The 22,849-nt window shown below is 37.7% G+C and overlaps 4 protein-coding genes across 9 annotated transcripts; 3 read left to right on the top strand and 1 right to left on the bottom strand.

The window, feature by feature from the left end:
• Positions 1–1,168: 1,168 nt before the first annotated feature.
• LOC111802650 (transcription factor PRE3-like) lies at positions 1,169–1,924 on the top strand. The gene is made up of 2 exons (XM_023687083.2): positions 1,169–1,469; positions 1,557–1,924. Exons 1-2 carry the CDS (start codon positions 1,347–1,349, stop codon positions 1,704–1,706), a joined length of 273 nt encoding a protein of 90 aa, XP_023542851.2. The 5' UTR covers positions 1,169–1,346; the 3' UTR covers positions 1,707–1,924.
• A 2,206-nt stretch (positions 1,925–4,130) lies between these two features.
• On the top strand, positions 4,131–7,986 carry LOC111801601 (putative serine/threonine-protein kinase PBL3). Its single transcript, XM_023685640.2, has 6 exons — positions 4,131–4,415; positions 5,387–5,721; positions 5,806–5,941; positions 6,016–6,152; positions 6,332–6,455; positions 7,027–7,986. The coding sequence occupies exons 1-6, from the start codon at positions 4,352–4,354 to the stop codon at positions 7,446–7,448; spliced, it is 1,218 nt and encodes a 405-aa protein (XP_023541408.2). The 5' UTR covers positions 4,131–4,351; the 3' UTR covers positions 7,449–7,986.
• A 150-nt stretch (positions 7,987–8,136) lies between these two features.
• Positions 8,137–12,216, bottom strand: LOC111801600 (protein IQ-DOMAIN 31). 6 transcript variants are annotated; one of them, XM_023685639.2, is made up of 8 exons: positions 12,076–12,214; positions 11,859–11,900; positions 11,170–11,271; positions 10,396–10,692; positions 10,023–10,226; positions 9,846–9,920; positions 8,644–9,736; positions 8,137–8,450 (listed from the first exon to the last, which is right to left on the bottom strand). In XM_023685639.2, exons 3-8 carry the CDS (start codon positions 11,251–11,253, stop codon positions 8,419–8,421), a joined length of 1,785 nt encoding a protein of 594 aa, XP_023541407.1. In that variant the 5' UTR covers positions 11,254–11,271; positions 11,859–11,900; positions 12,076–12,214; the 3' UTR covers positions 8,137–8,418. The 6 variants fall into 6 exon arrangements, with proteins under 6 accessions (XP_023541407.1, XP_023541401.1, XP_023541400.1 ...); XM_023685633.2 differs by having other exon boundaries at positions 9,846–9,926; positions 11,855–11,900; positions 12,076–12,213; XM_023685632.2 differs by having other exon boundaries at positions 9,846–9,926; positions 12,076–12,213.
• A 3,548-nt stretch (positions 12,217–15,764) lies between these two features.
• Positions 15,765–22,480, top strand: LOC111801581 (P-loop containing nucleoside triphosphate hydrolases superfamily protein). The gene is made up of 13 exons (XM_023685609.2): positions 15,765–17,195; positions 17,304–17,478; positions 17,809–17,921; positions 18,053–18,151; positions 18,396–18,465; positions 18,959–19,014; positions 20,149–20,199; positions 20,660–20,764; positions 21,083–21,127; positions 21,222–21,327; positions 21,507–21,703; positions 21,949–22,035; positions 22,105–22,480. Exons 1-13 carry the CDS (start codon positions 15,870–15,872, stop codon positions 22,276–22,278), a joined length of 2,604 nt encoding a protein of 867 aa, XP_023541377.1. The 5' UTR covers positions 15,765–15,869; the 3' UTR covers positions 22,279–22,480.
• Positions 22,481–22,849: the final 369 nt, after the last annotated feature.

Genomic DNA, 22,849 nt, shown 5'->3' with positions numbered 1-22,849 from the left:
AGTTTTGATTGGAATTTAGGATCCAACGGTGGGGATTTTTCTTGGAAAATAAAAATAAAAATAAATAATAAATAATTAAATGTGGGGAAAAAGTCGGTGCATGTAATGTATGGAGATGTTTGGCGTGACACGTTGTAAATCTCGCGAACATGGAAGCACTTATCAACTTTGACTAGTCAACCCATTTATTTATCCCTCGGGTTCCGATTCCTCCACGTAGGCCCATTTCCTTTTTTTTTTAATTATTATTTTATTATATATAATACTTTTTTTTATTATTTTTTTAGAATTTTATGTTAATATCAAAATTAGTATATACCGATATTTATTCCGTAAATTTTAAAATTATCGAGGATTAGGTAGCAAACCCTAAGTAGGATCGTAATGTCTCTTCTGGCCATAAGTGACATAGCCATTGACCACGTCATAGGCATTGAAGTAAAGCTTAGCCAGTAAACCCTATAACCCGTTTGAAGTCTGTTGGTAAACCCTATAACTCGTTTGAAGTCTGTTGGTAAACCCTATAACCCATTTGAAGTCTGTTGGTAAACCCTATAACCCATTTGAAGTCTGTTGGTAAACCCTATAACCCGTTTGAAGTCTGTTGGTAAACCCTATAACCCGTTTGAAGTCTGTTGATAAACCCCATAACCCGTTTGAAGTCTGTTGATAAACCCTATAACACGTTTGAAGTCTATTGGTAAACCCTATAACCCGTTTGAAGTCTGTTGGTAAACTCTATAACCCGTTTGAAGTCTGTTGATAAACCCTATAACCCATTTGAAATCTGTTAGTAAACCCTATAACTCGTTTGAAGTCGGTTGGTATAGATTACTTTAGGATGATTAGACCCTGATTTCTCCTATCATTAGCTTGGACCAGGTTCGTTTTAGTATACGAAAAAAACCCTCGAACTAAGTTAAGAACAGAAAAGGGAAGTCATGACAACCATGAGACTGATTGAGACGTATATCAACTAAAAAGTTAGACGTTCGAATCCGGAGCTGATCGCACCAACGGAAAAAGATGCCTATTAAGGGTTATTTTATAATTGAAGGTACACATGGTTGTCATCAAAGTCCTCAGAGAGTCCACTAAGACCCACTTGTGGTTTGTATGCAAAGACAACAAAAATGGAGCATTCCCAAAAACCCTATTTAAATAGAGCTCTTAGCCCACAGCTTTCTCCCATGCATTTCTTCTTTAGATCACTTCCTTCTCTTTGTTCCTTTCCCATTTTTAACTCCTTTTTATAGCTTAAACAAACATTAGAAACAAACCCTTTACCTCTTTCCTCACTCACTCTTGTAAAGCTAGCTCCTTTTTTCGACATTATCTATAAGAACATGTCGGGTAGATCTCGTTCGAGGCAATCAAGTGCAGTAAGAATCAGCGACGAACAGATCACTGACCTCGTTCATAAGCTGCAACAGCTCTTGCCCGAGATTCGTAATCGCCATTCTGATAAGGTATGCACGAGCGTTCAAATTTAGTACGGTATTAAGAAAGAGATTCGAGATAGACCCAGTATGACTTTTTTTCTTCTTCTTTTGTAGGTTTCCGCTGCAAAGGTATTGCAAGAGACATGCAATTACATTCGAAGTTTACATAGAGAAGTAGACGATCTGAGTGAGAGACTGTCGGAGTTGTTAGCGACTTCTGACACAGCTCAAGCAGCCATTATAAGAAGCTTGCTCACACAGTGAGATGTTTAATAACTATGATATGATATGATGTTGCTATAAGTAATTAAATGTTCGTCGGTTTAGGGTTTTTGGGTTTTGTAAAAGTTTCTCGTTAAAGGGTTTCAATAAGAAAAAAGAAAAAAAAAACTCGGGTTTTTTGTTACGTTAAGCTAATCTAACAATACCGATGAGTTACAGTAAGTACAATCTTCTATCAATACTTCAGTACTTTCGTGACTTGTACGCTTGACAATTTGCAATCTCTCTGTATTGAATCACTAATCTAATTAATTTAACTAGAAGAACACGACCCAAAAGAATCTAAACCGCTCAAGCTCATCACTAATAGATATTGTCTGTTTTGACCCGTTACGTATCGCAGTCCGCCTCACGATTTTAAAACACGTCTATTAAGAAAAAGTTTCTACTTAACTAGCGTGAGATCTTGATCGGGCACTGGAAGGAAATGGCACGTTGTTATTGTGTGGTGTGTGGCTATGAATTGGAAGGAAAGTATGGGGAAAAGGATAAGAAGATATATATATATATATATATATATATATATATATATAGATGTGGGCGATGCCCTAAAGAAAAGCAATGAATATGAAAACAAATTGGAAGTGTAGCTGCTGCTTCTTCTGAAAGCACGCGTGAAGAGCATTCAACCACACCAATAAATAAATAAATAAATAAATAAATCTCAATATTTAATGCATCGATTTTAACACATTTAAAATTTATTATTTATTTTAATTAATAGACTAAATTTAAATTATATAATTATTAATTTATAGTTTGTATGAGTATATTAATTTAGGAATAATTATAATAAATATATATATATATATATATGTATATATATATATACCAGAGTTATTTTTTTGATAAATGATCACTATAAGTCAGATTGAATAGAATTTGATCAATCCTTTTTTCTGTTGTTAAGGTGGAGAATTGAACCAAAAATTCTCTTTCTTTATCATCAATTGAATCACTCTTCGAGACCCATGATTCTATTTTATCATCAATTCAATACCGTTCCTATTTTTTATTTTTCTTATCAGTGAATATATCTCTTTACTTGTATGACTTAGATGTCTCGTATTTCTCGAAAAAGTGATTCGATTGATATTCCAATCTTTCTTCTTCGAACGTATTGATTTGACCTGATAAGCAGGACCGTCACCCCATAGCATGTTGCCACCAGAATCAGAACTCCATATATAAATAACGGAGGTCTATGCTATACCTAGTTCCTCGTGCTAATAAGGTAACCGAACTTAATTTTTATTGATCTTATCATATCTATCGATAAATTATTAGATATTGATGTGATAAGGGGTAGATAAGGATAATAAAGAGACGTAAATAATTTAATAATTTTTCTCTGATGAAAAAGATTGGGTAGCAATGTAGACTGGACCCTTGGATCAATTTTTTTTTTTTTTTTTCCTAAGTTGTATAATTGAAAAATATCAATAATTATAATTACTTATTTTTTTATATAATTTTTTATTTTGATTTAAAAAAATAATTGATATTTTTAACGTCTTTTTTGTTACATGGTTATGTTGTCTGCTTGTCTTGACATGTTTCTGAGAGTGTGGATTATCCCGTGCGTACCATGTTTTTGCAAGAGGGGAGACCATCATCACAGACCAATATGGTCCGTACAACATGTTTTGTTCTCAATTCTTAAGAGATCGTCTTAGTGCTCGTAAGCTTATCTTAGCTGATCGTTCTTATTAACCAAAATTCAATTTCACTTATGATATTTCATTCTTCCAGAAAATCGCACCTATTTACAGAGCCAACATAACCTAACTATCATAAACCTAATCATAACGCTAAATTACTAAATATATCGTTTCTGCTATCAAATTATATATTATTTCTCAAATTTTCCTTTTTTTTTACATTATAATCTCAACAATTTTATCACGTTTCATAAATAAAAATAAAAACTTGATCTTTGTATTAAAAATGTCTATTTAACTCGACAGAATAAAAATGATTAAAAAATTTTAATTTTCACTAATTTCCAGTAAAAATAAATGAAAAATTTTGGACGAGGACAGAAAAAGCTTCTACGTCTTGGTCCGAGACAAATCACTTTTAACTAAAATTTTAAGTTGAAAAAAAAAAGTATTTTCCTAAAAATGTCATTTTACATTTTCCTAAATTTCACATTTTTTTTTTAATTTTTATTAATAACAATATGGTATAATTAATTTAATATAATAAAAGTTGGGGGCATTTTAGTAAAAGTGTATTTAACGGAGTTGCTTGTCGCCGGCGCAGTGTATTCCGGTACTTACACGTCAGCAATTGATCATTTTTTGACATCGACATTCTCATCCCTCTCCCTTTTCGTTCTTCCGGCGTCACTATCTCTCTTTTTTTTTTTTTTTTTTTTTTTTTTTTTAAGGAAATAAAAATCACACGAAAATCTATTTTTGTCACGAAAAAATGATGTTCAATTTTTGTTGCATTGGTTCAGATTTGATGTTAACCTCCATAACTGGGCGAGAAGAATCGCCCGATGCTCGAAGAGGAGCGAGAGAAGCGTCACTAGAACGATTCGAACTCTGCAATATTTTCAGAGTTCTTCGTACTTGTTCTTGTTGTTGCCTTCTTCTTGCTTTCGTTCTCGTTTTTTTCCAATGGGTAATTGCCTCCAAGCTCGCGCTAAGGTCAATATCTCTCTCAAATCGCTCCCTAATTCTGGTAATTTCTTTGCCCTAATTCCCCTTTTTGTTGTTGATTCCATGGATTCTTCTCGTTTTTCGTCATTTTTTTAGTAGATGATCTTTGTTTTGTGTTCTGGAAATGGTAGCTTTCCGTGATTTCTTTGTTTAGGGTTTTTCATGGATGAGTGGATTGTAGCGCTTTTTTTGGTTTTTCTTGTGATTTCTCTGCCATTGTTTTCCCCTTTATGCGATGTTTTTCGTAGCTTGGATTCAATTCCCATGTCGTAGTTTTAGCTTTGTAAGTTGCTAGCAAGGACACTGAGCCCCGTAGGGGGTGGACACTGAGCGGTGTGCCAGCGAAGACGCTGGGTCCCGAAAGAGCATGGACGGTGAGATATCCTATATTGATTGGAGAGAGAATTAAGTGCAAGAGGACATTGGATCTTGAAGGGGGTAGATTGTGAGATCACACATCGGTGGAGTTAAAAACCTTGAGGGAAAACTCGAAAGGGAAAGCCTGGTAGGATTGGACTATTAACTAACCTGTCTCGTGAAGAGATAGATGAAACAACTGGCGGGTCAGGATTTTATTTATTTATACGTTTGCTTTCGAATGAACTGCAGCTGGTTTGAAGATCATAATGTGTTTCCTAGGAGGCAGATAGACGGTGGCGGTAACAACCCAGGCCCACTGCTAGCATATGTTGTCCTCTTTAAGTTTGCTCTTTCGGACTATTCAGTAAGAGTTTGCTACTCTCCTCGGTTTATCTAGTGCATACTAAACCGAAGCTAAGTTATAGTAGGCTATGGAACATTGGAGAAATTTTCGCTTGGGGTTAATGCACGGGAGTTCGAGAGACAACGAGCATAAGATACGATATGTTGGAAACACTCGAACCGAGTGGGATCGGACTGTGCGAAGGAGGCTGTGTTCTTGTTAATGAACTTTAGCTCAAACATTGATCTTTGAGCTTCATATTAAGTCATTGTGATTGTTATCCCTTGCAGAAACACCAAATAATCAAGATAGGAAAGGTCATTCAACTGCTGCTTTGAGAGCTCCAGCACTTGGTGGGAATACTCCATCCAGAGGTCTTCAACCTAAAAGATCTGAAGGTGAAATATTGTTGTCTCCAAATCTGAAAGCCTTCACATACAGTGAGCTTAAGAATGCCACGAAAAGCTTCCGCCCCGACACTCTCATTGGAGAAGGAGGGTTCGGTCATGTTTACAAAGGATGGCTCGATGAACAAACGCTCGAATCAGTGAAGCCTGGAACTGGAATGGTTGTTGCTATCAAGAAGCTTAACTCTGAAGGCTATCAAGGCCACAAGGAATGGCTGGTAGTTTTCTCGTTCTTTTTATACGACCCGTTGATCTTTCGGGCTTATAGTTGGCTTTATAAATCAGGTTGCTATTGATTGCAGTCAGAAGTAACTCACCTCAGTCAGCTTCATCATCCACATCTCGTTAAACTAATCGGATTCTGCCTCGATGGGGAGAGCCGACTTCTCGTCTATGAGTACATGTCCAAAGGCAGCCTCGAAAATCATCTATTCAGAAGTAAGTCGAAACGTTTTGGCTAACTGCAACCATTAACCTTTGTTCTTAACTATCTCTGTCATACAATAATGCAGTGGGTGCACGACCACTATCTTGGGCAATAAGGATCAAAGTTGCTATCGGAGCTGCTCGAGGGCTTTCCTTTCTGCACAACTCCCCAGAGCCAGTTATCTATCGCGATTTCAAGGCTTCGAACATCCTCTTAGATTCTGTATGTCTATTCTTTTGTTCGAGTAAATGAAATACGTACGAAAAAGTAGCGTAATAGGAAGTAGAGCGAAGATTCGAACACTTCCTCCTCGTTCTCGTTCTAATCTATACAAGCTGTTGTGAATTTATAACTAAAGTTTAGCTGTCTGATCAGTAAGTATGAAATTATTATGCACACAGGAATTCAATGCAAAGCTTTCGGACTTTGGTTTGGCGAAAGCAGGCCCAACTGGTGATCGGAGTCATGTGTCCACTCGGGTCATTGGTACTCAAGGCTATGCTGCTCCAGAATACATTGCCACCGGTTTGTTTTCTGCCCCATTTTAAGAATCACTGGTTTATTGGGATGCCTTTCGAATTTGTATCATTTGAGCGTTCGTGAGATCCCACGTTGATTGGAGAGGAGAACGAAGCATTCCTTATAAGGGTGTGAAAACCTCTTCCTAGTAGATGCGTTTTAAAATCGTAAGGCTAACAACGATACATAACAGGCCAAAGCGGACAATATCTACTAGCAGTGAGCTTTGACTATTAAGAACGGTATCAGAACCAGACACTGGGCGGTGTGCCAGCGATGACGTTGGGCCTCTAAGAGGGTAGATTGTGAGATCCCACATTGATTGGAGAGGATAACGAAACATTCCTTATAAAGGTGTGGAAACCTCTCCCTAGTAGACACGTTTTCAAACCGTGAGGCTGATGAGCGGACAATAGCTATTAGTGATGGGCTTGCGTCGTTACAGTCTCTTTTCGTTTACTGAATGGAAAGTTAAAGTTTTGTTGTAACTACGGGTTTCTAAATGTTTGATCTCAAACTACAGTGCCCCCAAGCCTAGGCAAAACATGTCCATATCACTTTTCTCTTCGCAATGCAGGTATGCTAACAGCCAAGTGTGATGTGTATAGCTTTGGGGTCGTGCTACTAGAGCTCCTCTCGGGAAGACGTGTTGTAGATAAAACTAAAGTCGGCGTCGAACAGCATCTTGTGGATTGGGCAAGACCTTATCTAGCCGACAAGCGCAAGTTATTTCGGATAATGGACACCAGGTTGGAGGGGAAATACCCACAAAAAGCTGCTTACATGACTACAGTCCTTGCGTTGCAGTGCATTCGGGAGGCAAAATTCCGACCACTGATGTCGGAAGTTTTATATGCTCTGGAACAGCTCCTCCTGGTTAAGCCCACCGATAACCAAAGAGCAAGCAGTCCAGGACCGAAGTCCCCAATAACACATAATTTACCTTCACCTGTAAATTCCACAACACAGAAAGGGAGCTCTCCATTACCATCCATATGAAACCCCAAAGGACATGTTGCAGAGATATTACCTTTACAAAGTAAGGATGGAAATAATGAGTAGCATCAGCCATTTAAGAGAGTTGCTTTAGTTGGCCGTTTATCCCGAGGGATTTGCATTGGGAGTTAGAGTCGTGATAAAGAAGAGGACATAAATGAATCAAATACGAAAGGACATGACAAGGATTTCAAGCTAAGATGTGACGATTTACATCAACATTCCTTCTTGAACCCAATAATGGTCTATGCCGCACCATTCCCATGGTGGTCGAGCTAATGCTCATTTTGGGAAATCATCAGGTTGAGAGTCGACAAAACGGATGGGGTTATGAGTGATTTGTGTTATATGTCTGTATGAGATATCACTTGGCTCCAAGTTTAATGCAGTTCGTATACCTTGTTTACATGTTCACCATCGAGAATGTACTCGGAAATGGCTCGAATTCAGCAACCTTTGCCTGTTGCATCGGTTTCAGATGCCGAGCAATTCATTTCCTTTTTCAGGAACAAAATATTGAACAAACATCTCAGTTTCTACATTTCTACTTTAAAGACAAACATCAAAGACAGTATCTGAATCAGAATAAGCGAAACCCAAGGAAGAACAGCAGCAATTTTGATTCTAGAAAAAGGATGCTCAAGTATAAACTAACAGGCTCCATAAACTTGGATGAATTCACACACAAATATCCATGAGAGCAGCAGCATACGTAAGGTGTCATTGAACAAGATCATCACACAATCAGATACAGTATAAACAATCTGTATTAGAACAGAGGTACCTTAAATAATGTGTAATGGAAGCACAAAAAACTTAGAGATGAAAAAGAACAGAAAACAATGAAGAAAAAAACATAAAACCTATGATGTACATGCACTCAAACAACCAAGATGAAAGGATAATCAGATAAGACCATACTGGCCTCAGCAGCCCCACTTGAAGATGGTCCCAGTCACTGAAAAGCCAATGTTTACCTTCTCCAGTCTGCTTGGATTACCTTTCCTGCAATAAATTTCAAAAGATATGGTGTTTCAGCAGGATGCAGAGACAAATAAACTCGGATTCTAAACGATATTCAAATGGATGCTTTGGATTAGTAAGAAGAATATAATCGTATTCCTGTTGGAACGGGATTCCGCATCGATATCAATGCTAAAGCTTTCATATGTAGCTTGTAAGATGATGAGTATTTTACCATTTCCATCTCTGGATCCCATGTGTGCCTTGTCATTTTTGTTTCCGCCTTTACCGCCTGCTTGAACAAGTCTTTGTGTTCGTGGAGACGGTGAGCTGAGTTTAGCATTGGTGGATGACGGTAAAGAATGTCGTCGATTGTTGTTATTTCTTTCACTCTCCTGTTCGAATCTTGGAGATCCTTGTGCTCTTAGTTTTGCCTTTGCAGATTCAGTTGCTACCATGTAGCTAGGTATGGTTGGACTGTGTTGCAACCCGTTCTCCACTCGTTCTTGCTTGGCTGGAGTAGAGCCTTTCCTACCAGATTTCGGGTTCTCGTTGTTCGCGTTATCTTCCTTATGGTTTGATTCCCCATTTGTTAATGATTGGTTGATAGTATCTTTAGGGTAGCTCTCTGTCAAAGGCTTAGTCTCCACAGCAGCCTCATTACCAGCAATGCTCTTATCTTTATCACTGCCCTCAATCAAAGGCTGTGATTCTGCAACTGGCTCACCATTAGTTACATTAAGTACCTCCTTTATCGGTATCGGCTCAGGAGTTGTTTCCAAATCAGGCTGGACGGGTATCGTTGAGATAGCCTCTTTTTTCATTTTCTCAGAAGAATTATTAGTACCTCTGGCCAAAATGTCACGGCCTAGACCATTAGAAACCTTATCCGAACTTTCCTTCGGCTTCTCCGCATCTGCTTCAATTGGGGTAGGATTCTCGAGAATGGGGTTATGGACCTTTCTTAGACTGCGCTTGACCTTTTCAAGCTCCATCTGAGGATTCTCCTGAGCCTGCTCTGCAGCTGAGTGACTTGAAGCTTTCCTAAATGTACGTTTAGGTTTCTCGACTTCTGCAGATGATTGGATAGTACTGTCATTGTTTACAGTGGGAACTCTCCTCGTGCGTTTTGACCTCACGGTATGTCCCTCTCCCGTTTGACCAGTGCTCAGCCTTCTTTGAGATTTAAACTCTGCAGCCTTTTTTACTGGGGGAATCGGTTTCCAGAATCGAGAATTTGACCAGCGCTCTAACCATTTCAAGGCTGAATTTTCATCTTCATTATCAAAATAGATTTGCAGAGGTTTGGCTGTTGTAGATGAAGCAAGCTACAAGAACGAATATATGAATGACAAAATTCATTGCTACTCGATGCAGATTTAACAGATGGAACATTAGTAGAATCATGTCCGGAGAACGATGTGATGATAAACTTACCTTGATAGTGAAAGCATTTGCTGAAAGCTTCGCCATACGTGTCGAGAGACTTACTCCAGCACGGGCCACTAATAGCTGCTCCTGATGTTGAAAAGATATTTTAAACAAAATGTAATCCCATAGAACTGTAAACAAAATGTATGTAGATAACAATAGCAGTGTGATTTTCTGCAGTACCTGTGGCTGCACTAATCTATATTTGTTTTGCGCTTCGAGACCGACATCAGAAAGCCTCACTCTCCTTCCCCGAGCAATAGCCTGAAACTTAACAATTCCAAGCATACAACATAGAGTAGCAACAGCTTGTCTCCTCACTAAGTGACCACGAATAAGCGCCTGCAACCTAATAATACCTTTGAGGGCCCGGAATGCTCGGCGAGCCTTCAATCAAAATTTGTGTCAGTAAAATATCTCAAACACAGCATATTACGCAAGACAACGTGCAAGTATTATTTCATCAAGTCCAATAATCAAAATTTTGAAGACGACGGGTGTCCAACGTAAAAAACGGCATATACTTCAACCACGTTACAACGAGTACCATACTTACCAAATAACCCCTAAAAGCAGCTTGAGCCTTAGTTGCAGCCTCCTCTTTACGGATTCTCTCAGGATCAGATGGAGCATCTTGGCACGTAGAACCTTGAATTTCTGCATCTTGATTTCCTGTAATTGATATCGATCTTTCACACGACGCATTAGCTGCCTCATTGTGGGTAATTTTCGACACCACTTCGTTCGTCTCAATGGTATTTGGGGTTGGTTCCGAAGCTGCAGTATGCGTAATAACAGAAGTAGCCTCTGAAGCCTTGACAGAAACCAATACTTCCTTCTCGTTTCCACTTTTCTACACAGTATCAAAAGAGAGACGTATTAAACAATTGGTATTTCAGTTCAACCCAGTTTCCCAACGACACCATCAATATTGACAGTATGGAGGTTCAATCTGCAGCCATGAAACCGAACGTCATCGCTTCAAGTCAGCATGTGGGCAAACAAACATGACTTAACTTCTACTGTTCCAATGATCGTGAACGTCTGTGGCTCGTATTAGATATTTGCATAATGATTAAGAAGTTCAAAATATTTTACAACTGAGATGTATGATGACAACAAATATAATTGGAAGTCAAATTAGAACGAGCGCACTGCAGAAATAAGCGAAGATACATCGGCATTGGATCATCGAAAAAAAGACGAACCAGATGGATCTATAGCTCGAGTGAATCATACGGAACCTTAAAACGAAAATTGGCAGCTAGATAAGACGCCTATGTTACACTCGGAAACATTCATACAACAACGAAACCGAAACCTCCATTACCTCTCTGTTCTTAGAAAGATTAGATTTGGAAGACTTCTTCCCAAACAAGATAGTTTTAATCCATTTCCCCGGCGACTTCCCCATTGCTGAAACGGTCAAGCTCTGCAAACATAAAATCTTACTGAACAATATAGCAATATCAAATTCTCGACAGTAAATACGAAACATCAAACACTTCAGATCGCTTATTCAACTTCAATAACACACTCGAACTTCACAACATCACCACAATAAACATAATTTAGTACATAAACTAACATTTTCCCTTCCATGAGCTACCAAATCAAAAGCAGCACAAGTTCTTCAATCCTCTCACACTCATACTCAGTGCTGTCATTCACTTCACCGACCCAGAAAGAAACACCACAAGCAACAGATCAAATCATCCAAATCCAAACACTCAGAGGGTCCAAATGCTCAAAGACCAATCACAGAACAACATGAATCTCCACAAATCACAATCAGAAATGAGCATATCAAACAAACCCCAATTCATATAGATCACGACCAACGAAGAACAGCAACCCCAAAAGCAACATATTAAGAAACCCCACGAAGAAAACAAACTAAGCCCATGAATTAAACAAACCCCACCGACAAAATCACCACAAAACACCGAAATAAACACAACCCAAAAGACAAAACGAAGTTCAAGAACACCCACATCATCAGATCTGAAACTTACCCACCTCAATCAATGTGCCCACTTCAAAACCCCTAATCTACCATTCCTGAACAGAAAACAAAGCCTCAGAGAAACAACATGAACTTACCCAGCAAACCAAGCAGCTGGAAATACAGAGAGAGATCTACACAGTAGCCAAGAAAGTAAAAAAGGAAAAACAAAACAGAAGAACAGAGCAAGAAATGAAAGGAAGCGCGAGAGAATGAGAGAACAGAGCTTACAAACTGCGAAAAAAATGTGAAATTCAAAGCTCCATCGATTTTAATTTTTCATTTTGTTTTTCCCCTTTTTCTCGAGCAAGTCTGGATGGATTAGCTTCTTTACTCTGCTCTGCCAATTTGCGAATTCAAAATAAATAAATAAATAAAAGAATAAATTTACCTCTCTGGAAAATCCACTGAAAAAAGAAAAATAATAAATCCACTAAAGTGCGGTGAAGTCCAGAGTAATCCGCTGAAGGGTTTCTTCCACGCCGTTGGATTAGAATACTTCGGGAGTTGTTTCAATCGGACGGTGGAGATAAATCGAAGAACAGTTGGATTAATTAAAGAAGGGGGGTTGTGAGTGGCCCCCATGGGCAGTTACTTCGGAACCAAGTGTTTGTTTGAGGGGGTTCTTTATTCGGAAGCATGGGTGGAATTACGGTTTTAGCCCTGGTAGTGGTAGTTTGAAGCTGACGCGCGGGAGAAGCGCTTGGAATTAGGAGAGTAGGTGAGAGTCACAGACACGACGCGCGGGAGAATGGCGAGAGGATGTCGTGTTGTGCACGTGGAAGTTGGAATGGCTTGCATGCGGGTCACCCTGGAAGGAACTCGCACGGTCACTCGAGCAATGCTCAATTTTCCCCTTTTTCATGAGTTTTAATTATTTTTAATTAATTTGTAATTAGAGTGGGGATCACATTCATCTAGAAAAAAGTATCTCTTTTTTTATTATATAAATATTATTTAATATTCTTTTAAGATTAAATATATTTGGATTTAATTTTAATACCATAAATTTCTAAATATTTATTATTTCAAAAGTTACAATATTACCCTTAACGTTGAAATAGAAAAATTACAATATTACCCTTAAAGTTTTGAAGAGTTGTTGATGATGATGCACGTTCGTCGGTTGTTCGACTAAACAATGTTGTGTGTATGTTGAATGAATATTGAGCCTAACATTTTTAAAATAGATCTGCACCGGTTAGATTGGGTTGAATTTTTTTATTTTTTTTATTTTGTTTTTGTACCAACCTAAAATTTTGAACGGATTAGGTTGGTGACCGGAAAAACTCGTTAGAATTCACACATTAATTCAACTCGTTATCCTATTTTCGGGATTGGGTTGTTGAGTTGTTCTTTGTTTTTATTGTTTAAAACAGTTATACTTATTCACGATACATGTTACATTAATAACTAAAATCTCGTCAAGTTCAAATATTCTTAATCTTTGAAAAAATATGGTGGGGTCGGTTAGATTGTAATCTTATTTTTGGGTTACACTCGGCTGATCGATATGCAGCTGACTTCATAGGACATATGACCGGGCAGAACAACTTTTCTTAAGACCAAAATGTGACCCTCGCTCTTCTGTGGGGTGGGTTTGGTTCGGTCTGCGCCAACTTTCATTTAGTTAATAAGCTTATGGATATTGAGGCTCCACAAACCGTACTTTCTAATACTGTTTTTGAACCAGTTGTTTGAACTCTTTATGTTATGCAACTGAAATAAGTTCTTACAAACGGATAGAACCGTTTGAAATTGCATTAGAGACCATTTGTGAAATTTAACCAAATCTCAAGGGCAAAATTGGAAATGTCTAAATTTAAACTCTAATTTTACCATTCATTTAATTTGGGAAAATAAAAAATAAATTAAATAAATAAAACGTGGATCGTCAGTTTGTGGGCCTCTATCTCATCGTCCACTGCTTTTGGGCCAACATCCACAAGGCCCACTGTACGGGCCCATAGTTTCAGCGCGTGTCACTCACGTGCTTTATTTATTTAAGAAAACATTAATTTCAAAATGAAAAAACAAATATAAATTGGAAAAAAAAGACAAAGAAATTAAGTTGAGCTGTCGAAATGCAACGCCGACACTTGGAAAAACGACAAACAAGTAAAATTTTATTTTATGAATTAAATAAATAAGAAAATTAAAAGCTTTGTTGAAATATCATTGTCCTAAGTCTAAACTATATGGTAAATTCATATATATTATTTATATGAGACAAGACAGCCAAACCTCTTGGAGATCCCAACAATCCAAAAACATTACTTTTGTGTTATTTCCTTGTTTGTTCTTTTAAAATGTCGGTTAAATTAATAAAAATATTCATAAATTTTGTATTTGTCTCAAAAATTGTGAGATCTCACGTCAGTTGGAGAAGGGAACAAAACATTTCTTATAAAAGTGTGGAAACTCATCCATAATAGACACGTTTCAAAATCGTGAGGCTGACGATGATACGTAATGAGTCAAAGCGGATAATATCTGTTCGCGATGGGCTTGGACGATTACAAATGGTATCAAAGCCAGACACTGGGCGGTGTGTCAGTAAGAACGTTGGGCCCTCAAAGGGGTGGATTGTGAGATCCCAAATCGAGGAACGAAACATTCCTTAGAAATGTGTGAAAATCTCTAATGCCCAAGGGGGTGATTGTGAGATCCCAGATCAGGGAACGAAACATTCCTTAGAAATGTGTGAAAATCTCGAACGCTAGGCTCCCAAGGGGGGTGGATTGTGAGATCCCAGATCAAGGAACGAAACATTCATTAGAAATGTGTGAAAATCTCCCCCTAATAGACTCATTTAAAAACTGTGAGAACGACGATGATACGTAACGATATGGGATCTCACAATCCACCCCCTTAGAACCTAGTGTTCTCGCTAACACACCGCCTCGTGTCTAATAAGATAAACACATGAATAATAATATTAGTCGATTTGTTAGACACCGCCTCTAACAAACTCGAGATAGACATTTTTTAGACCTAACTCAATTATTCCGATTGTAAATTCTTTCAACACAAATAACCTATATTAAATAATGAACCCGACCCAATCCAACTATAAAATTTTTTAGTCAGATTAGTTTAAATTGTTTGAATAATTAATTAAGATTGATTCAAAAATTACCTTTCAAATAGTTAAAATTTATTTTTAAAAGTCTCGAGAATAAATAATTATAAAATTAATCAAAATAAATATATCATTCAAATCTTACGACCATAATAATACCAAATAAACCGACATAAAATAAATTTAAAATATATGAAAAACTTCATAACCATTAAAGAATAAATGACGTCGACTTTAATTGAGTTTACAAGCAAGAACAACGTGAGCTCCACGAAATCATTGATATATCCCCCTACTCAAGATTATATACTGTGAGCCGTTGTTATTTCTCTCTTGCTTGCTTATATAACGTCTCTTTAAAAAATCTCTCTTTCGAAAATCTCTATCTGACTTCGTTTTCTAAAACCTTCTCTTAAAATCGAGACTAGAGGCTCGAGCATACGTCGCTTGGTCGTAGGCGACGCAAGAACGAATTGGCTTAGCTCACTTGTTGTTGGGAAGTGAGTACTGCACCATCGCAAGTCTGCTGCCTTCAAAAGTGCGATTGTGACCAGTGGTATGAGAGCACTACATTCCTCAGATAATTTATGAAATTATTTTAGTCAAATTGTGGTGATTAAAAAAGGTACTAAAATCGAGAGGCGTAACATTAAAATATCATATATTATAACTAATTAATATTAAATATTTAAATTTTACGAGATTTTAATTATTATTATAACGTTAGTAAAATATTTTTAAATAGTTAAAAAATATAGGAAATTAATTTGGGTTTAGAAAATAATATAAATGATTTATTTTTTCATCCCTATATTTTATGTTAATAATTCAATAGAGCGCTTATTTTGTTATTCTAAAATGTTGGTCCCTGGCTTCTTCATCTTCTTCAGTTGAGTCAAGAACCATAAAGAATGAGATTCTAAAACCCTAATTTTGTTTCAGAATGGATCAACATCTTCACTATCAGCAACAATGGAATTCTAGGCCAATTCAAGGAACTGTCTGCCCGATTTGCGCAATGCCTCACTTTCCCTTTTGTCCTCCCCATCCATCCTTCAACCAAAACCCTAGATATCCCTTCGGACCCGATCCCCCTTTTCAAAGACCTGGATTCGACCCTCATCGTTCACCCATGGGGATGCCGCGCCCGTCTATGGGGAATCTCGATGATGGTTTTGCAGATCAGAGGCCGTGGATTAGAAATTCTGCTAATTCATATGGGCATCTGCCGTTTCAGCCTCACAGAGAAGAAAGCTTTTTGCCGCCACCGTATGATTATGGCGGAAATGAGTTTGTTAACGATGCTGAGAGAAGCTACAAGAGGCCGAGGGTTGATGATGTAGGCTTGGATGGTGGTGTTCATGAGGTTAATCAGAATCAGAAGAGCGGTAGGAGTTCATTTGAGGATGAACGTAGGTTGAAGTTGATTCGGGATCATGGGGTTGTATCGAGTGGACCGTCTTACGAGAATTCAGTGGGATCTGGAGATCCGGAAGAGGTCGGCACCACGAGGAACTTGGAAATCAATCACTTCCAGGATTCGGGTAATGGCGATAATGATGGAAGAAGTCAAAATTTTCACGATGAAGGGAATTTGGCTCCTGCAAAACAATTCCAGAATGGTAGGGAAGGTTATTGGTCCGATTTAAAACATGCTCCGGCAGCGCCTGGTAACAGAATTGACCCATGGCGGCCTTCCCAAAACGAAGAATTGTCCCATTCTCGATATGATCAGGGTGGAGGCCATTGGCATGCTCAGCATATGCCACGCCCTGTTCCTCCTGAAGCCTCCGAAGATAGCTATCTTTCTCATAGAAATGAATTGCATTATTCTGACAACCCACAAGCGTTTTCCTGGATGGATGATAGAAATAACAGCAAAATGAACATTCTTGATCGTGATTATCGGCCACCCCCTCGCTCTGAGATGAACCCCACTCATATGAGACCGTTTTCATCTCACGGAAATGCTCATCACGGTACTCGAAACTTTAATTATGGCGCTGGATACGCTCCTCGACATTCTGGGGGTGTAAGGTTTTTCGAAAATGGAAGCTCAATTGAAGATTCTCGCTTCTTTGACGAGCAACCCCCTCTTCCTACTTCTCCACCGCCGCCTATGCCTTGGGAAGCAAAACCTTCATCCCTGTTTCCTGTTCCTGTTAGTGTCTCTCCAATAACATCCTCACAATATTCTTCAGTTCCTGAACACCGCTCCTTACACCACCTTAAACCAATGTTTCATGTTTCATCTAGTCCTATGACGGAGGTTCGAAGAGTTTGATATGTATTTTTATCATGGATTAAATTTTTGGTACATTTGTTACTTTTAGGGAGATGGCGCATGAAACTCTTTGTTCAATTTGTTTATCTGTAGGATTCTCTGGGAGTGCACCCGTATTCTAAGAAGTTTGCTGCAGACGGTAAACCTTATGGAGTAAATCAATTGCCTTTGCCGAAACCTAAAGTTATTGATGCTTCGCATTTATTCAAGCGACCTCATCGGTCTACTCGTCCCGATCATATTGTGGTCATCCTCCGAGGGCTTCCAGGTATCATTTTCTCGTTTGCACCTGATTATATAGAATTGAACAGAAAGTCAGGCATCTTACCTAAGTTGTGAAGAATAGAAAAAAATGGTCGTTGTATTTTCTTACACTTGTTGCTTCATGTTATCATTTGCTTCTGTTGCTTGAATACCCAAAACATTCATTCAAACTATTTTCCTTGGGAGGAACTTGATTGTGACGAGATGACTTATCTAAATTGAATTGTGCACTTCATGAGTCATTATATCTTTTGCTGATAATGATAAGAAAAGGTCTCTATGAACGTGAACGTGAGAACTGAAAATGGACCCTAAGAATTGCTATTGTTTTCAGGCAGTGGAAAAAGCTATTTGGCAAAGATGTTGCGTGATGTTGAAATTGAAAATGGTGGTGATGCTCCTCGTATACATTCTATGGATGATTACTTCATGACAGAAGTGGAAAAGGTAGGCTTCATTATTACCCTCCTTTAGTCTGTTACAGTGGTTATTATAAGGTTTGGTTTTAGACTTTCGGTTCTTTTTATCGATTTATATTATTATTTAACTTCACATGTACTATCTTCTTTTTCTGACAGGTTGAGGAAGGTGATACCAATTCATCAAATTCAGTTAAAGGCAAGAAGCCAATTGTGAAGAAGGTCATGGAATATTGTTACGAACCCGAAATGGAGGAGGTATATAAATACGCAACAGATCATATAGGGTGTGTCATTTTATAAAAATGGTCTTGTATGTTGTATACCGATATTTGCCTTTTTTTCCTAAGAAAAAAAAAAAAAAATAGTATCTTATGGGGCATATGAAATGTATGATTTTTTATATTCATGAATAAAATGATGTTCAAGAGCTGCATAGCATTTTTTTAGATTTTTTCACATCTTTCTGAGACAGTATCTGGTAATGGTATATTTTTGTTAGGCTTATCGGTCGAGCATGTTGAAAGCATTCAGGAAGACCCTCGAGGAGGGGGTATTCACCTTTGTAATTGGTATGAACTCTGTTTCTACGAGAATCTCAGAATAGTTGTATAAAGTCCTAAATTTTCCCCGTCATTCTAACTTTCTTTCAGAACTATTTTTAAGCAAATTTTCAATGTTGAGGTTTTTCAAAGTGAAGCCTGTGGCCCTATGTTGTGAATTTTGTACTTAATGTGCTGACTTGACTTCTTTTATGAATTTCTGTTTCAAAATTGTTGGTGCATATAGTTTAGTATTCACCTTATCATTTCCCATGCCTTTGGTAGCATAAAGAGGTGGCATGGTTAGTAATAGTCTATAACTTAGGCATCTAAAAAGGTTAAAAAATGTCAACAACTCTCCCAGTCTCGATGGCTTGTTAAGACATGCTAGTTAAGTGATCTAAGTTTGATTTAGATTAAGCGGTGATGCAGTGCCAATGCCACTGCATTCCTTTGCACTAACTATAATGCAGTTTGTTCGGCAATTGATCCTTTTGTTGGTGGTATGTGTGCCTCGTCTTAGTGGATGACCGCAATCTGCGGGTAGCTGATTTTGCTCAGTTTTGGGCAATTGCAAAGGTATATTCTCAATTCTTTCTTTCTTACAACCCTAGCCGTCGTGTACTGAAGTGGTGACTTAAATGTGGGTGGCAGCATCATTTGTTTAAGTTTTGAGTTTTCCAATGGGTTTGTTCATGGTGACTTTAGTATGTAGTTTGGAATAGGTAGTGATCAGGTTGACAGCATAAAAAGGCAGATCATTTCTTCAGAACTGATGTTGATGTAGGCTGTACATTATTTCATCCACATTTGAGTCTTGGTCATGCCGTTGAGACAACTTGAAGTTGTTGGATTATTTTTGCTGCACATGAATTCACGCACCAGCCAATTCCTATGTGGATTTTTCTTTGGATTCTCAGCCCTAGGGCTTATGACCTTCATTTGAATTTTTGATGTCCATATGGTTAACAACAGTTTATGTGCTTATGTTGTTTCCTTTTGTCAGTGTTATTATGGATGCTCACATTTGATTTCATGCATCTTATTGGTTTACTTTGTCATTTTGTAATCATTCTCCATTTTTAACTGGATCCATTGAGGGAGCTTTTATGAAAATCCCATGGTTCATTTTCCAAAAAAGTTGTGATTTTATATTTTATTTTTCTTTGTGTTTTTACATAATTATTTCAATATACTTGGGATGCTTGTTGTTCTTGGCCTGCAGTGTTAATGGTACTTTCATGCTTCCTGTTGATAAACACAAATCTTGTCAATTGGTGTCATACTCAATGCCACAGCATTGCCTTTTATTCATTAGCAAGTCTTTAATTTCGGGGTTTGTTTTGGTAGTTTTCATATAGCGTCATGTTAGTCTGTTCATAAAAGTCGCAGGAGATCAAAGGAAGATCATAAAAACCTTTCTCTACGCTACTTTGCTGCTTCATACAAGGAGATTTGGCTATTTTCTGATAATAATTTGTGAATTATGCTTCTTTTTATTTATTCCAAGGAAAATCAACTATCACAATTATGATGATCTAATAACTAATTATCTGAGGTTCAATGAATATAGTTTTTATAGAGCAGATGTGTTACTTTTTACATAACCCATCATGAAAACTTAGTTATATCTAGCAAACAGTCGAGAGAAGTAATCTGAGGCTTTGCTGTCTACTATTTTGTTTTCTTATATTTCTTTCTTTCTCTTGCTAGAGTTCGGGCTATGAAGTTTACATTTTGGAAGCTACGTATAGGGACCCGACAGTAAGTCTTTTTCTCCTATCTGTTGTTTCTTTACTGGTGTTCGTCACTGAGTTTCCTCCCTTCTATCCCCCTGGATTGAAGCTTTAGTTCAGTGGAGAGAGAGAGAGCGTACGAAGTAGTATTAGTGAACCATGGTCCGACAGAAGTGTGCTGATGTACAAAAACTATTACAATTAGTATAACAGCCTTTTTTAGATACATACAATGATTTTACCAAAATTGTATATCCTTTCCATTTTCTGTTCTGCATTATGTGCAGTTAGTCTCTAATGGGTGCCTCTGTTATTTAATAATCGATAAAACTCAATGTCGAAATGATTTAATTGACAGTCTCCCATCCTGGTAAAAATTAAAATTATATTTTTGTGACTCCCTTTTTTTTTCTACTGGAATTGAGGCCTTATCAATTGAAAACCATCGAAAATATTCCTTGTGATTTTTTCTTCTATGGGGAATGTAGGGCTGTGCAGCGAGGAATGTGCATGGATTTAATCTCGATGATATACAAAAGATGGCAAGACAATGGGAAGAAGCGCCGGCTTTGTACTTACAATTGGACATCAAGGTTCGTTGAAATCAAGCATGAGGTTTTGTTCATCTGTTTTAAAGTTCTTTTTTAATTCAATAATATTTCGAGATAGTTTGAATGATGGGGTTGCTAAGATTATGTCGAACTGTGATCGACGTATTTAGTGCATCAACTAATTATTGGCATGAATAATTTGTAAGAAAACAGGAAAACTTCAAATTTCATTCTGATGAGAATACATAAACTTTGGGGAAGGAAAGAAATTGCCAATTTGATTCTTTGATAGATAGAGGTGATAAAAGACAACTTTTTACCTGTAATGAACGTTTTTCTTTCAATGGTGATGACTTGCAGTCCTTGTGTCATGGGGATGACCTTAAAGAAAGTGGAATTAAGGAGGTAATGTTTTGTTTTGTTTGTTTGGGCAATGAAATTTTGAACTAATCTTATATATTATCTTGTATGATTTATCCATGACATGTATGTCTGCCAGGTGGACATGGATATGGAAGATGAAGATGATGATACTCCATCTAGTTTTCAAGAAACGAAGTCGATAAAGACAGCATTACATCCACAAAGAGACGATGCTTCTGAAGGTATAGTCGGCATGAATGAAAAAAAACGTTCATATATGCATTTATCAGGAGTTGATATATTATGTTATTTTGAATCCTTTTCAATTAATGGTAGGCTAACAACACATCAGTACAGGTCTGACTCACAAGTAGCGTAGCCCGATTCAATTTTTGGTTTCTCACATCACATTTTACTGCAGATGACGGGAAGAGATGGGACGAAGAATCGGACCATCGGAGAGAGGAAGTAAAAGAGTTGGGTAGGAGTAAATGGTCAAATGATTTAGATGATGATGATACTGAAAGAACAGATGGCGCGAATGGTCATGCAAATGCTCTTTCTGGCTTGATTCAAGCATATGCCAAGGAAGGAAAGTCCGTGCGCTGGATCGACCAGGTTTGTGTTGAGTTTCATCTTATTCACCTATAGTGTCAATCGAATGGTCTCTCGATTTCATTTTCTCTGTGCTGTTTGGTATCTTTGCCTAAACAAATCTGGTTCGATCTGGAAAATTCTTGAACGTAGAGCACGTAACTGCCCTGAATGTATTTGTCAATGCCATATTTCCTTTCCATAATGTTCAGCAACTTCCTGTTTGTAAGTTTTTGGCTATTCTTTTAATCGAAACGCTCCTTTTCCAGGCTGGTTATACCGGTTTCTCGATCGGTGCTGCAAAAAAGGCAAACAGATTATCTTTAGTGATTGGTCCTGGTGCTGGATATAACCTGGTTAGTCATTAACTTAGTATGAGCTATGTTGTAAAATTGTTCGTATTCTCATTTGGTACATAATTGCAGAAGTCCAACCCATTGCCAGAAGAATACCAATACCGTGGCTCAAACCAAAACAGCAATGAGTCGAAGAAACACAGCAGATTCGAGGAGCGACTGCGTGCTGAAAGTGAGTCGTTTAAAGTCGTTTTCGATAAAAGGCGACAAAGGATAGGAGGACTAGATTGGGAAGAGGAGTAGGGATTGTTAGAAGAAGCATAAAATTTGCATATGAGATATATTCATTTTTTGACATCTTGTCACCTTGAAACACGGTGGGTGTGTGGCTCAGTGTGTAGGGGTCAGAAAGGCAACGTTTTTCTGCTCCTGATGACCATTTTGGTGGTCAGATTTGTGTAATGAATAACAAAGTAAGTTCCTAAGTTTAGTATTTTCGATCTTACTGCCTCGGCTGTACAGTTTATTTGTTTGTTCTTAATATGAAATTGATATTCAGAAAACTTGAACTCGAGATATACTTGAACGACGAACAGTTTCTTTAAATTTGACTGACCGAGAGTGAAGGATCGACCCATTAACTTTTTAAATAATAATTAGTTTGTGATTGACTTTTTATCTTGCCTCGTAAGTTTACATATTGTTTTAAGGTCTCGTTTTGTAACAGCTCAAGTTCACCGTTAATTGGTATTGTCTTCTTTGGGCTTTTCCTTGTGAGTTTCTCCCCTAGATTTTAAAACACGTCTACTAGGGAGGTTTTCACATTGTTGTAAGAAATGCTTTGTTCCTCTCTCCAACTAATGTGAGATCTCAC

Source organism: Cucurbita pepo, chromosome 9, assembly GCF_057944985.1.
Source record: "Cucurbita pepo subsp. pepo isolate OVF chromosome 9, ASM5794498v1, whole genome shotgun sequence".
NCBI lineage: Eukaryota > Viridiplantae > Streptophyta > Magnoliopsida > Cucurbitales > Cucurbitaceae > Cucurbita > Cucurbita pepo.
This window is presented reverse-complemented; position numbering and strand designations above follow the sequence as displayed.